This window comes from Garra rufa, chromosome 1 (genome assembly GCF_049309525.1).
Source record: "Garra rufa chromosome 1, GarRuf1.0, whole genome shotgun sequence".
NCBI classification, from domain to species: Eukaryota; Metazoa; Chordata; class Actinopteri; order Cypriniformes; family Cyprinidae; genus Garra; species Garra rufa.
The window spans coordinates 67713741-67727553 of NC_133361.1; the positions used below are offsets into that span (position 1 = coordinate 67713741).

At 36.6% G+C, this 13813-nt stretch overlaps 1 protein-coding gene across 1 annotated transcript; it reads right to left on the reverse strand.

The window, feature by feature from the left end:
• Positions 1-5784: 5784 nt before the first annotated feature.
• On the reverse strand, positions 5785-10558 carry LOC141325713 (uncharacterized). Its single transcript, XM_073834467.1, has 2 exons — positions 10372-10558; positions 5785-7022 (listed from the first exon to the last, which is right to left on the reverse strand). Exons 1-2 carry the CDS (start codon positions 10529-10531, stop codon positions 6535-6537), a joined length of 648 nt encoding a protein of 215 aa, XP_073690568.1. The 5' UTR covers positions 10532-10558; the 3' UTR covers positions 5785-6534.
• Between the last annotated feature and the right edge of the window lie 3255 nt (positions 10559-13813).

The following is a 13813-nucleotide window of genomic DNA, read 5'->3' on the forward strand; positions in this document are numbered from 1 at the left end:
CCGCCTATTCTGAGTTTATCCTTTTCCTGTTTGAAGAGACTGTTTGAGTTTATCAGCATACGCTGCTAAGTAACCTACGTTCCTGTTTGAAGAGACTGTTTAGTTTTCCTGCATACTCTGGAAGTACCTACGTTCCTGTTTGAAGAGACTGTTAAACTTATCTGCATATTCTGCGAATTGCCTACGTTCCTGTTTCAAGAGACTTTTCCCCCTGAGTTGTCTACAAGCTATTTTTGCTCCTGTTTAGTACAAGACTGTTTCTAAATAAACTCAACATCTCTTTGCAATTGGATCCTGTTCTCTTCTTCATAACACCTGCATGGTATAAATGCTTGAAAATGATTTAGTTGAAAATATCCATTGGAAACTTAAAAGTAATCAAAAAGTAATCAGATGTAATCAGTTACTTTACTTTTCTAAAGTAATTGAAAAGGTACACTACTTATTACATTTTAAATAGGGTAATTTGCAATCTGTAATCTATTACATTTCCAAAGTAACCTCCCCAACACTGCACCTTAACGTCCTGAAGTGTATGAGTGTGTGTGGTAAAAACTGTATGCGTTCCCTCTCTCAAGCCTGCTAACTCTACGTGAATGAAACACCGACTTAAAAACCCTATGTGCACATACTGCCCCCAAGTGGTAACAGCCCAAAATACATGCACATCAACACATAGGCTCCTACAACCATCACACATCTGGCATCTTCACATTAAAGAGTCCACTCTGGTAGCTGCCATCTCTTGAAGCCTCAGACACTGGTTCAGCCAGTTCTCCAGTCCTGATGTGAGCAAAACTGTGAAATGTCCTTCTGATGGGCCTATAAAAAGGGAAAAATGGAGGGTGAAAAACACTGTTTTAGGTTAAGCAAATTCGTTTTGTGACATAATGACTTAAGGTGTTAAAAAAGTATTAACGTTATATCAAACTAATATATAAAAATATATTAAATAAAATAATCAAATATATTAATATAATTACATAAAAATTTGAAAATCAAACAATGCAAGGTTTCCCCTATTTACGAGTCAAAGAAAGAGCTGAGTAGCCTGGCAAGCCAGACCCACATAAATGTAGGGTCTGGGCACTCTCCATAGACAGTGCTCAACCGGAGGGGTGGGATAAACGGTTGTCTTTCAAACTCCTCTCCACGCAATAGGATAGCGCTACAACCAATCAGAGACGTAGTCGGTCAGGTGACGTAGTCAGAGCGACGAAGATTTTTAACAAAAATCAGTGCACTGTGCAGTCTGTCAGCTAAATAATAGACATAGATGGGCACTAAACCTTCAAAAGTAAACAAAAACATGCACAGACAAATCCAAATTACACCCTGCGGCTCGTGACGATACATTGATGTCCTAAGACACGAAACGATCAGTTTTTGCAAGAAAATGAACAGTATTTATATAATTTTCTTTTTACCTTTGATACACACCCACGTCCATCTGTCATGAGCACGAGTTTAGCATATCTATGATTTGACTCGTCACATGTGAACGTGCTTTGATGTAGTATACGCAAACACCGAAAGGGGAAATATGTAAAAAAAAGTCCAGGATGAGTTTGCGCAACCAAACGTAATCTTTTTCAGCTTTAAATGGGTTTGAACAACCAGGACAAGCGCAAGTAATTACCATTTTGAATAGCCGCTATACCCACAGTCTGTGTGCTCTGTGTAAACAATGAGTGTCATATACACGCCACAGATCGCTTCCGGTGTTTGCGTATTCTACACCACAGCGCGTTCAGATGTAACGAGCTCCTGCTCAGGACACATGGACGTGGCTGTGTATCAAAAGTAAAAAAATATATAAATACTGTTCAGTTTTCCACGCTTAATTCACGGAACCAGGAATTCATGTCTGACGGAACTTATGGTCGCAGGTCAGTCGTCATCATGTTAAGCCCGCCCACCGACTCGTGATTGGCCCCTGTACATCTTGGATTTTTCGGAAATTTAAGTGAATTGAGAGTAACTAGACTGACCTTGGAAGCAAATGTAATTTGCTGCCGCTAGGGGCGCGTCTAGATTCTAGGCTAGGAGCTGAGAGAAATTAAAATTAGGTCGATAGCACGAATAAGAAATTTGTAAAAATATTTATTACATTAAAAATTTCCATTCATATATATTTGTTTTTTCAGGATAGAATGTCAAAATCACGATCAGTCTGCTTGTGCTGTCACATATAGTGTTAAAACAAAAACATTCAAACAACACTCTCACTATTGTATCTGGTAGAGGTTGGTGGAAAAACAAACCGAAATGTAATATATTTAATGAAAATCCTTACCTGGCCATTCGTTGGTCTGGACAGCGCGCGTTCATGTGACTCATCGCAGTTCACTCGGACTTGACCAGATAAAAACACACAAGTAGTAAGGAAGATCAATAGTGAAATACACGCGAAATTAAATAAAGTCCATGTAACGTTAACTTCTTTTCTCTGAGGTGAATCAATAAACATGTAAACTTCTCGTCAAATAAAGGGAACTCTCTATAACGGAAGTAAATTAAGTTACACGGATTATTTCATTATTATTTCTAAGCGTTATATTTTATGTCAATTTTTGACCTTTTATTACTTACCTCTAATAAAACAGTTTGACGTTGCCTCGTCTGCGTCCGTTCCGCATTTGAAATCTGTAATACCGCGCTTTGATTTGATTGGCGGTTGGCAGCCAGCTTTAAGTTGCATTACTGCCACCTAATAGATTGGATTGTGGCGCATAAAAAACCTCTGAATTCTCTATTAACCTGTATTCTTAGGTGATTCATTAAATGTATGCAAATTCTATGATTTAAATCTCACAATTATAATGAATATATCAATCATAAATAATATAAATAGTTATAATATATAAACAAAAACAGCTAGCTAATGAACACATTATTAGCAGCAGTAATAGTAGTAGTAGCTATGTTTTTAGTAATTAATGATTAAATGCAACTACTACTACCGTTACTGCTGCTAATAATATCCTGTGTTTATCTGAGTTCTATAATGGTAACAGTTCTGTGTTAATCTACTCTGCAAACAGTTTTATTTGTTTATTTATTGGGGCTGCTAGTGGTGCTGAGTTCACAAAATTAACAGAATTTATGGTTTGATAAGCATATGTGCTCAATACATTTCACGAAAATGTGCCATATTTAAGTGTTGAATGAGGAATTGACAGTCTAAGTTCCACTAGTGAAATGCTGACCAAAAATCAACATTGATTCAACATTTTTTAGCACTGATTTTTCAGCCTCAACCAAAATGATGATTCTGATGGAATTTCAACATTGAATCAATGTCACCTTGCTATCTGGGTATTTAACAATTGATATTTTAATTTAAAATACCTTTATAGATACAGGTTGCAAGGATGACAACTGTGAGGGATACAGAAGTCCCCATCTTGGATCTGGAGATCAAAAGGGGCTCCAGAATCCTTGAGGTGGACCAGGCCCTGACCAAGCTCCAAATAAATGATAAAGTCAACATCTGTCACCTCCGTAAAAATGCCAAGGCCTTAAAGTTTAATTCAACCATCTACACAACTGTTGAGGTATGCAACATACACAGTGCAGGGCAACTCTGGCCCTCTGTCCTGAAGCATAATCAAATATGCCTGTCTTTAATCTTCAGGAAATCCAGAAGACTCTGGCAAGACTTTTTCAGTTGTGTACATTTACAAACAATTGAAAAATCATTAAAAATAATTGCATTTAAATAAATACATGAAATTCATTTTGAAATAATGAACAGTTAACAGTATGATGCATGATTATTTTTTCTACCAACTTTGTCTGTTTCGTACTCAAAATACCAATACAATGTTGTTTCTCTATGTATTTCATAGACATCCATTGATTTTTATATCAGGTTACTGATATCAGGGGTTGTCCAAACTCATGCACGGTTTAGCTCCAACCCTAATTAAATACAGCTGAACCAGCTAATCAAGGTCTTACTAGGCACACTAGAATCCTCCAGGACTGTTTGAAGAAATCCTAAAGACTTTGGCAAGATTGTTCAGTTGTGTTTGATTGTCATTTTTGTTATTTTCTCCTAAATTATCATGTGGGCTTTTCATTTGGAGAGATAACATAACAACAATGTGAAATCATTGTTATGTTATCTCTCCAAATGAAAATCCCAAAACTTTGTGGTCTCTTACGTTTTTCATGAATGTCCGGTCCACTATATAGTCATTGATCCAGTGAAGTGCAACTAGAATTTGGTAGCACACACTGTGTGGTTATCTTCCCAATGTGAAGCACATCTACTTGGTCCTGCTGCTGACCAGACAGACGCCGCTGTGAAATATCCATCTGAAGATCCTGAACATCTTCCAGAGTGCCATGAATTGAACTGGCAGCCAAAAAAACCTTCCCTTCACTGAGAATCCTGGGCCTGTTGGTGATGCTGCTGCTCTTGATTCAATAAAACCTTAAGACTTTATTGAGCTGTTCATTTTTTTGTACTAATACAGATCATTGTTGATCAGACCAACCTGTATGCAGATCAGAGTATTCATGCTATGGACAGTAGTTTACAACATGCTAGAATTCATGCATGGAAGGCAGTCACTTCCTGGGGCTGTTTTTACTAACTGGTTGATACCAGAAGCCTGAACTCTAAATTTACTGGTTTACAGATTAAATGCTACCCCCTACTTCAGCAAGGTCATGTCTTACATCAGGTTTGAAATCATATAGAGATTTCTTCACTTCAATGATAATACAACAAAGCCAGCCAATGACACTGACAGGCTGAACAAAGTCTGCACAAACATTTGCATTGATGAGGGGATGCTTCTGTGGTGTGGGCGCCTAGCTTTCAAGGTGCACAATCCTCAAAAACCAATCAAATATTAGAATAAAATCCTCCATCTTGTGTGATTCTGAAACGGGGTACTGTTTAAAAAACATGAAGTCCTATTGTGAAGAAAGTGCTGCCCTGAAAGACATGGTTGTCTCTCTTTTTTATAGCCTAGCAGGTCATGGTTAAAGATTATTTATGGTTCATTTTTACAACTCTACCACTGTGTAAACATCTACTTGATTTGAAAAACCCATTTCTGTGGTTGGAGTATGGCAGAGGCCACCAAGAAAAGAAATGCTAATGAATGGAGATAACAAATTCGATCAAAACATTGGGTACTACTCTTTTGTCAGGAAGTCACACAAATGGACAAAGAAATTTGACATTTCTGTTGCAGATCAGTTGGTCAATGCTTTGTCATTTACAAAGCAAAAAAAACTCACAAGATAATTGTAAAACTCTCCTCTCTTTCATCCAGTGTTATCAAATCATGGACCAGCCAAGAACAGGCTGGTGGTGGTGAAGAAATAGATGACCCTCCAACTGAAAAATGAATTACCTTCTTTCTTTCTTTTTTTTTTTTTTACCTTTTTGGTCCGATTGCGTCTAGTTCCTAAAAGCAGCACTTGACAAGAAGATGCAGTGTTTGTGCACATAAATGGTTTGTGAAGTGAGACTTCACTCTCTTATGAAAGCCTCCTTGCATTCTGGTAATTGTTGCAGTTTACCACTCAAAGATAAAAATACAGTGCCTAATATTTATTCACCAAGTTATAATTTTATAAATTTTTTAATGTTTATTTAATTTTGAAGATTTCTTTTATGAAAGAATATGACATCTGAGTGTATTTAGTTTGAAAAATACTTTGATAAAATTGCATTTTTATATATATTATTTTTTTGTCAAAAATGTTGTTTCTGATGAAACCTATTTGAACTCAAGTGGTGATAAAACATAACTGTTGTTTTTAATGTAAAAGCAGTTTCGGTTCTTTATTTTGATATGTGATATGTTCATATATTCACAGCAGAAAATATTCCGAGGGGGTGTCAAATTTAGGTGAAAACCATCAAAAATGTTGGTGGTTTCTGGAAACTTAAAAAAATTTAAACTTTTTTGTTTCATCATTTTTTATCAGGTCCTTGGAAATTGTTTCACTAAAGCTGTACACTAATGTATGTTACGCAACAGTGAAAAATGTACATCAAGGTGAGTTTGGTCAGTCATGCATACAATGAAAAGGCAGTATTCTTCCAAAAAATGTAATGATTCAAGACAAAATTGAATCCTATTAAAATCATGTAGAAATTATCCTACAGAATGTCTTGTCCTTTGAGATGATCCTATAATTCTAATTGGAATCCTTTAGTTTTTTTTGACAAGGGAATATTTTGGTTTTCTTTTGAAACTTTTCCCACACTGTTTGCAGGTGTAAGGCCTGTCTCCAGGGTGCGGAGATGGACACTCAAGTTAGTGACTTGGACTCGAGTCGCACTTTTATAGACTTCAGACTCAACCTGAAACGACTCCAGACTTGACTTGAGGAAAAGAACTAGTGAATATTTTAAAAGCAACTTGATTTTTTAAAAGGCGTAGCCATTACATGACTTGAGTCTCAACTGAGACTCATGACCAAAGACTCAAGACTTGACTCAGACTCTGGCAGGATCTCATGTGGACTGTTAATGTTTCCAGGATTTCTAAAACATCTTCCACTCTATTTGCAGTTTAAAGACTTCTCTCCAGTGTGAACTCTCATGTGGACTGTAAGGTTTCCAGGATGACTGAAACGGTTTCCACACTGACAGCATGTGAAAGACCTCTCTTCTGTGTGAATATTCATGTGGGCTTTAAGGTTTCCTTTTTGAGCGAAACTCTTTCCACACTGTTGGCAAATGAAAGGCTTCTCTCCAGTGTGAATTTGCATGTGACTTGTAAGGTGTCCTTTTTGAATAAACATCTTCCCACAATGATGGCAGAGGAAAGGCTTCTCATTTGTGTGAATATTAATGTGAGTTTTAAGGGCTCGTTGTTGTTTGAAACTCTTTCCACACTGAAAGCAAGTGAAATTACTCCTAGCTCCTGTCTTTGGAGCTCTTTTTTGTGTAGAAGTCTTCGCAGTTATGAAATCATGAAGTCTCTCATTCTGATCTTTCTCTTCAGTTTCATTCAGTACGTCCCTCTCCATTTTCTGTGCTTTTAGGTCTAAGGTGGAAAAACAAAAAAAATAAAAGTAAAACACAGTTTAATGGCACAAAACAATTAATATCTTAACAGAACTGAATATACGTAATATGTAATGCATGTATGCTAGATCCTATACCAGGGTGTTCAAACCTGATCCTGAGTTTAAGCTGGCCATTATACCACTTAGACATTCCACCAATTAATTACAAAAAAATCTAGATAATGTAATGACAGAGTTGAGGAAATCTAGGTATTGACTGATCTCAGACAAGGAAAAAAGAAAATGGGATACATTCCCCACTCAACCGTCAGATGATAATTGAATCACTAATAATTTTTGAAGTTTTATTAAAGGGGAAAATGATGTTAGCCAGTCATAAAAGTGGGCTGTTACACTGACCTCTTAAATGGAAAACACCATAAAACTGATTGTTTGAGTCAGAGAATAAGAAACAGGGTAGAAAACGGCCATAAATCAGTCAATTTTGAATGTATTTTGTCAAAAACTTTAGTAATATAACAATTACACCTCAGGTAACATAATATAAAAACAAATAAACACATCAGGACATGTCCTTTAAAAGAAAACAGGCAATATTTTTGCACCAATTGAAAGTGAAAAAGTGAAAGTAACACACATCTGGAGCAACGGTCAACTCTGTCAACTAATGCTGTTGAAAGCTGAAGGTTCAAGTTGCCAAATGCCAGCTTCGTCTTGGAGAGAATCTGCAAAGAGCATTGGGACAAATTCCCCCCTGAGATGTGTGCAAACCTGGTGGCCAACTACAAGAAACGTCTGACCTCTGTGACTGCCAACAAGGGTTTTGCCACCAATACTAAGTCATGTTTTTCAAAGGGGTCAAATAATTATTTCACTGCTTTAAAGGCAAATCAATTTACTTTTTTTGTGTGTTTTTCTGGATTTTTTGTTATTCTGCTTCTGACTGTTCAAATAAAACCACTATTAAAATTATAGACTAATCATTTCTTTGTCAGTGGGCAAGCATACACAAATAACTATTTTACCCACTGTACTAATTTTAACATTTAGGCCATTTAGAAAGCATCGTTTGTTAAATCTTGGCTATTAAAGTCCTGTGAGAGACGGAGAGAGATCAGGGCAAAATAGAGACTAAAAAGGAAAATGGAAGTGAAGCTGCAGTTCAGGAGAGGACTTTTAATTAATTTGCATGTTGCATAGTCTAACAATTTAAACCTTTTTTATGTGATGACCATATAAAAATAGGGTTGTCCATGTTTCAGAGATTGTTGTGGGTGTATGAGATGGCCTGGATGAGTGTGAGATTTCCCAGCCTGAAATTTTATCCCAGACCACCCCTGGGCTCCAGCTTCAGAGAGCAGAGGACTCAACTCTAAGAGACTTGAAGGAAACTCTGATGCTCACCTTAAGAATATTGTACTCATAGGCAACTCTTGAGAATGACAGGAGCCCTGCTGTGTTCAACCATAAAAGCCACCTAAACAGGGAGGCAAAGATGGACTAACACTTTTTGGCTGCCTCATGAAACACCAGTGAACTCTCAGTCAACTCTCAGAAATCAAAAGAATAACTTAGGAGGCTCACCTTGGAAGTGGCATGTTCATATGCAACCCTCTAAATTGAGTTAGAATAGCACTGCCAACTAAACCAGCGGTTCCCAATTCCAGTCCTCGCGACCCACCGCTCTGCACATTTTGTGTGTTTCACGCATCGCTTCCGACGTTTGTTCTATTCCAACGTTACTGCCCTTCGAAGTGGACATCACAGGATATTCCGCCTATTATTCATTAGTTCGAAGCGAGCGTATGTGTTCCATTTGAAGGTCATTAAAGCGTGCGAGATGTAAATTTAAAATGCATTTATTTACAGATGCACTTATGTCACACTTCTCTAGTAAGTTTCATCTGTGCGTGAAGACGCTACATGCGGTGACGTAGCGCAAATATGTGAATGAATGTTTCGAAGTATAGTAAACAGATTTCCCCCGCTTAGGGAGCAGGGAGCAATGAACACTTTGCAGGGACCATGTCAATCGGATTCCAGTTCCTGCACGGACCTCACTTCTAATGAGCTGGTTATCTGACTTTTGGAAAATGCTTGAAAACGCTAGTGTGGATGGAGAACATTTTAAAACAACAGTTGTATGCGGATTCATTTAGGTGTAGCCTGGCTGTTTTATTTGCTTACCAAATACTTTAAATGAACAAATGTAGACACAATGCAGTGTCCAAATATGACTACTCACGTTTCAAGGTTTGCTTTTGCGCAAAATAAGTAATTTTCTTACTTTTGCATAATTAGCCCAAGTGCTTGAAATAAAAGGTTTTAATATTAAAAGCAAATATTGGGTTTAATGTTTCAGAATAAAAAAATATATATATTAGGGGTGGGCATAGATAAATTTTTTTAATCTAGATTAAATCTTGGAATTAATCTAGATTAATCTAGATTAAAATGGCTAATTTGAATTCTGCTAAAGGCATTTTCAGAATATGTGTGCTACCCAAATAATGACTAAAGTAAGTCTTCGAGAACGGGTTTCTCAAGCCAGGTGGCGCATTAGACCAGGCGCTCATCTCCTGTTTCCAAATGCATCACAAACTGCTTGACAATTGCATTTACAACATAATCACCTATACAAACTTGTGTAACCAAGTACTTCTGCGCAAAAGGCTGCACGACGTGCGCGTTGCCGTTAAATACACAGACGCGTACGGACATGGATTTCTCCGTGCTTCGATTAAACTGCGTTGCTATTAGAAGCGTCAATTCAGTTGTTGCATATAGTTTAATGTCTTTATTTCGGGATTATAAAAGTAAATTATCACTCAAATTTGAGATTTTACTGGGGCACAGCAGATTTTCATTGGGACACGTGCCCCAGTAAAAAGGGTCTAACAACGCACGCACCTGCCCTGAAGCGGCTTCATAACTGCATGTTTGCACGTCTCATTTGATGTGGTAATTTCACAGAAGTTGAAGACTCATTCCCGCCTCCTACAGTGCAATTCGACTAGGTATACGTCATCCGCGCTAAAATATCAAAGTGAAAGTCATCATAGTTTACGTAGTTTAGACCCAGCTCCCAACCCAACTTTGAGAATAGATTAACGGTGATATTTTTTTTATCGCCCGATAAGAGTCTCACGTTAACACCCTCCACTAAAAAATATATATATATATATACACACACACACACACACACACACACACATATATAACAAATGCACACTGTGAAAGCAAGATATTCAGTGTTAGTATTTGTCATGTGATCTCAACACTTCTGTTGAATGTCTCCACATTTCTACACTCCTGTGACATTATACATAAATTTCATTCATTTCAGATCTGAGAATAAAAACCAACCTGTTTGTTCCTCAGTATCTTCATGTTTGACTCTGAATGTTTCTTCAATGTCTTCACTCTCCTCTTTAATAAGCTCCATCTTTGTTTGTTCCTCAGTATCTTCATGTTTGAATGTTTCTTCAATCTTCATGTCTTCACTCTCCTCTTTAATAAACGCCATCTTTATAATAGTGTGTCACGTGGATCTCTGTTGATTCTCCAGGAGTTTTTCTGTCTTTTAACACTTTCTCCTGTTTAAGATTAGAATAATTAATAGAAAGAAAAATGCATGCAAACTAAATCTCTGTGTGCATCTCAATCAGCTCCTAGTTAGTCAGTGCACTAGTAAGACAGAGGTTATAGACTTGATATACAGTTTATACAAATTACACAGGACATTCATATTCAGGCAGGCTATTTTTTATTTACATTCAGTATTCAATTATTTGTTCATATCTAATATTTTACACTTTCATGAAATCATTCTCGGTTGTGATTCGTTTGTGTTTGTTGTTGTCGTTTGTAGTCCGCGTGCCGCTGAATCGAATCACTGAATCATTTCACAAATGATTTGATTCAAATGATTCGGATTCTCAGTTTCTCTCATCACTTCTTATCATCACACGATTGATTCATGATATAGAGAGCGAAATGAGACGCACTTCTCTGTTACTAAATGCTACGCTTTGTTTAACTAAGTATCTAAATCACTAAACAAAGCATTGCAACGTTACATTAAACAATACTGCATTTATTTTACATAGCTTGAAAAAAACGCTTTAAATGATTAACAGTTTGCATTATTTAAAAACACAAAACTACAAACCTTTTTCAGATGAATCACAACAGACGAGGAGCTCAGCGCATCTTCATGACGTCACATCACCAGACCAAAATAAAAGTCCCATTGGTGCACTTCTCTCTAGAATCACAAATATATCATAGAAATGTTGAATACAAAATCGAATTTCGTATCCATATGATGATGCTTTTCCAAAGTTATTAACATTTTAAATCTAGGAATACTTTTGTTTATTTATTTAGGCTTTTTTTCTTCATTTAATGTACATTTCAAACACTATACTTTCTGTTTTTATACTTTGCCATTAAATTCACATAAAACTAGTTAATGCTGCTGTGTAACTGTTACAAAGAGGGTGTGATGGCAAATCTGATCTAACACTCTTTTGACGATTGTAATCAATCTCTTGCTTTTTTGTTTGTTTTGGTATTTATTCCTCTTTTGGAAAATTGAAACACTGCCAGGGATTTTATTTTTCTTTTGCTATTGGGGCAAATAAGGACACAAAAACATATTTGTGGCCGTTTCCATTTACCACTAAAGAAGTTTACAAAACTATGACTATTTAATTTTTTAGAGAACCCCATAAATGTAAAAAAAAAAGGATCTATATACATATTAAGGCACAGTACAGTTGACCAAAAAAATGAATTAACCTGGCTTGACTAAACAAGGAATTAATCCGTGCATATCAGAATAGATTCTAGATATTGCTGTCATTTCTCTGTATGTCTGCCCTGCAGTAGTATATTTGCACTGTCTGTACTTTCTTCTGCACTAGGAACTGTCACTAAAACAAATTCCTTACTTGGCAATGAAGCTCTTTCTGATCTTCGAGAAAAAAAAAAAAAAGATTCTACCCATAATAGTTTGAGCTGCATACTAAATGTGTTAATGATTTGTTATGGCCTTATTTTTAGTTTTGTATATTGAAGATCTATTTTCTTTTCTAAGCTGACACTTACTATTACTATTTAAGATAATAATTATAATTAAAGCTGCAAGCAGCGATGATCGGGCCCTCGCACCCGGGCTCACCGCCGACCGGTGGCTTTAGGAAAACAGCAAATGGGGGGTAGTATGCTTTTAATACATTAAAAATAGGAGAAATATGTCAAAGTCACTTAAATGTGCCAAATTTTCTGCTGCCAGCTGGTGGCGCTATGCATATAACTGATTATTGGCATGTAGATGTGTTCAGGCCACCACTTTCATCAAACATATGAAGTTTGGTGCAGATTGACCTTGGTATGTTTGAGTTAGTGAAAGATATGATATATCCTGCTGCTAACAGGTGGCGCTATGATAATATCTGAATATTGGCCTTTAGGTGTCTTCAGGCCAGGACTCTTACCAAACCTGTGAAGTTTGAGGCAGATCGGACATTTTATGGCTGAGTTATAACAACTTCTATGTCCATGGCGAAACATCAAACTTTGTCAGGCCGCCACAGACACGCCCTTTAACGAAAACTCAAGATCTTCGCAATTTACCATCTTTAAGGCCTCTAGATCAGAATGATCAAATATAATGTTAATATCATTAAATCTCTAAGAGGAGTTTGATACAAGTCATTTCCTGTTGCCAACAGGTGGCGCTGTGATTATAATAGAATGTTGGCCTTGAGATGTGTTCAGGCCAGGACTCTTATCGAATATGTGAAGTTTGAGGCAAATCGGACATTTTATGGCTGAGTTATAACAAGTTTTATATCCATGGCGAGACCTCAAAATTTGTCAGGCCGCCACGGACACGCCCTTTACCGAAAACTCAAGATCTTTACAATTTAACATCGCTAAGGACTTTATATTAGACTGACCGATTTTGGAGTTGATCTGTATAAATCTCTAGGAGGAGTTGGTTGTAGAGTACAGCATGACACTTCCTGTTGCCTGCAGGTGGCGCTATGACTATAACTGAATATGGGCATGTAGATGTCTTCAGGTCAGGAGTGTTATCACACATGTGAAGTTTGGGACAGATCGGACATTTTATGCCTAAGTTATAGCAACTTCCTTTTTCATGGCGAAACATCGAAATTTGTGAGGCCGCCACGGACACGCCCTCCGATGAAAACTCTAGATCTTCACAATTTAACGTCACAAAGGGCTTTAGATTAGACTCACCAAATTTGGTGTTGATCGGAATAAATCTCTAGGAGGAGTTCGTTCAAGTATGACACCTGAAAATGGCAAAAATGACACAAATTTTGCTGAGAAAATAAATAATAACCGACTTCCTGTTGGGTTTCGGATTTTATCTCAAGAGGCTTTTTTGTAGGTATTGGACCCTATTTTAAATAGTTACCATGTTTTATGGTCTACAAGCATTTTTAAATATTATTTTAATAGTCTATAAGCATCTGTGAAATAATTATAAACAAATATATTGAAAATAAATACATATTAACTTAGTTGACTTTTTGGCCTTTTTGTATTTGTTTCTCATTCTAATTAAGTGAACTGAGCAGTATAGTGTCATACTTATAAGATACTTTGTTCTATCAGTGAGAGTGTATATATGTATTTAAATCACATAATTTTTCCTTAAAAGATAAAAAAAATATTTTAATGCTCTTTAAGCACCTATACAAAATAATTATGTAAAATTACACTGACAGTACAGTACATATCAACTGATTCTATGGATTATTTTCATTCT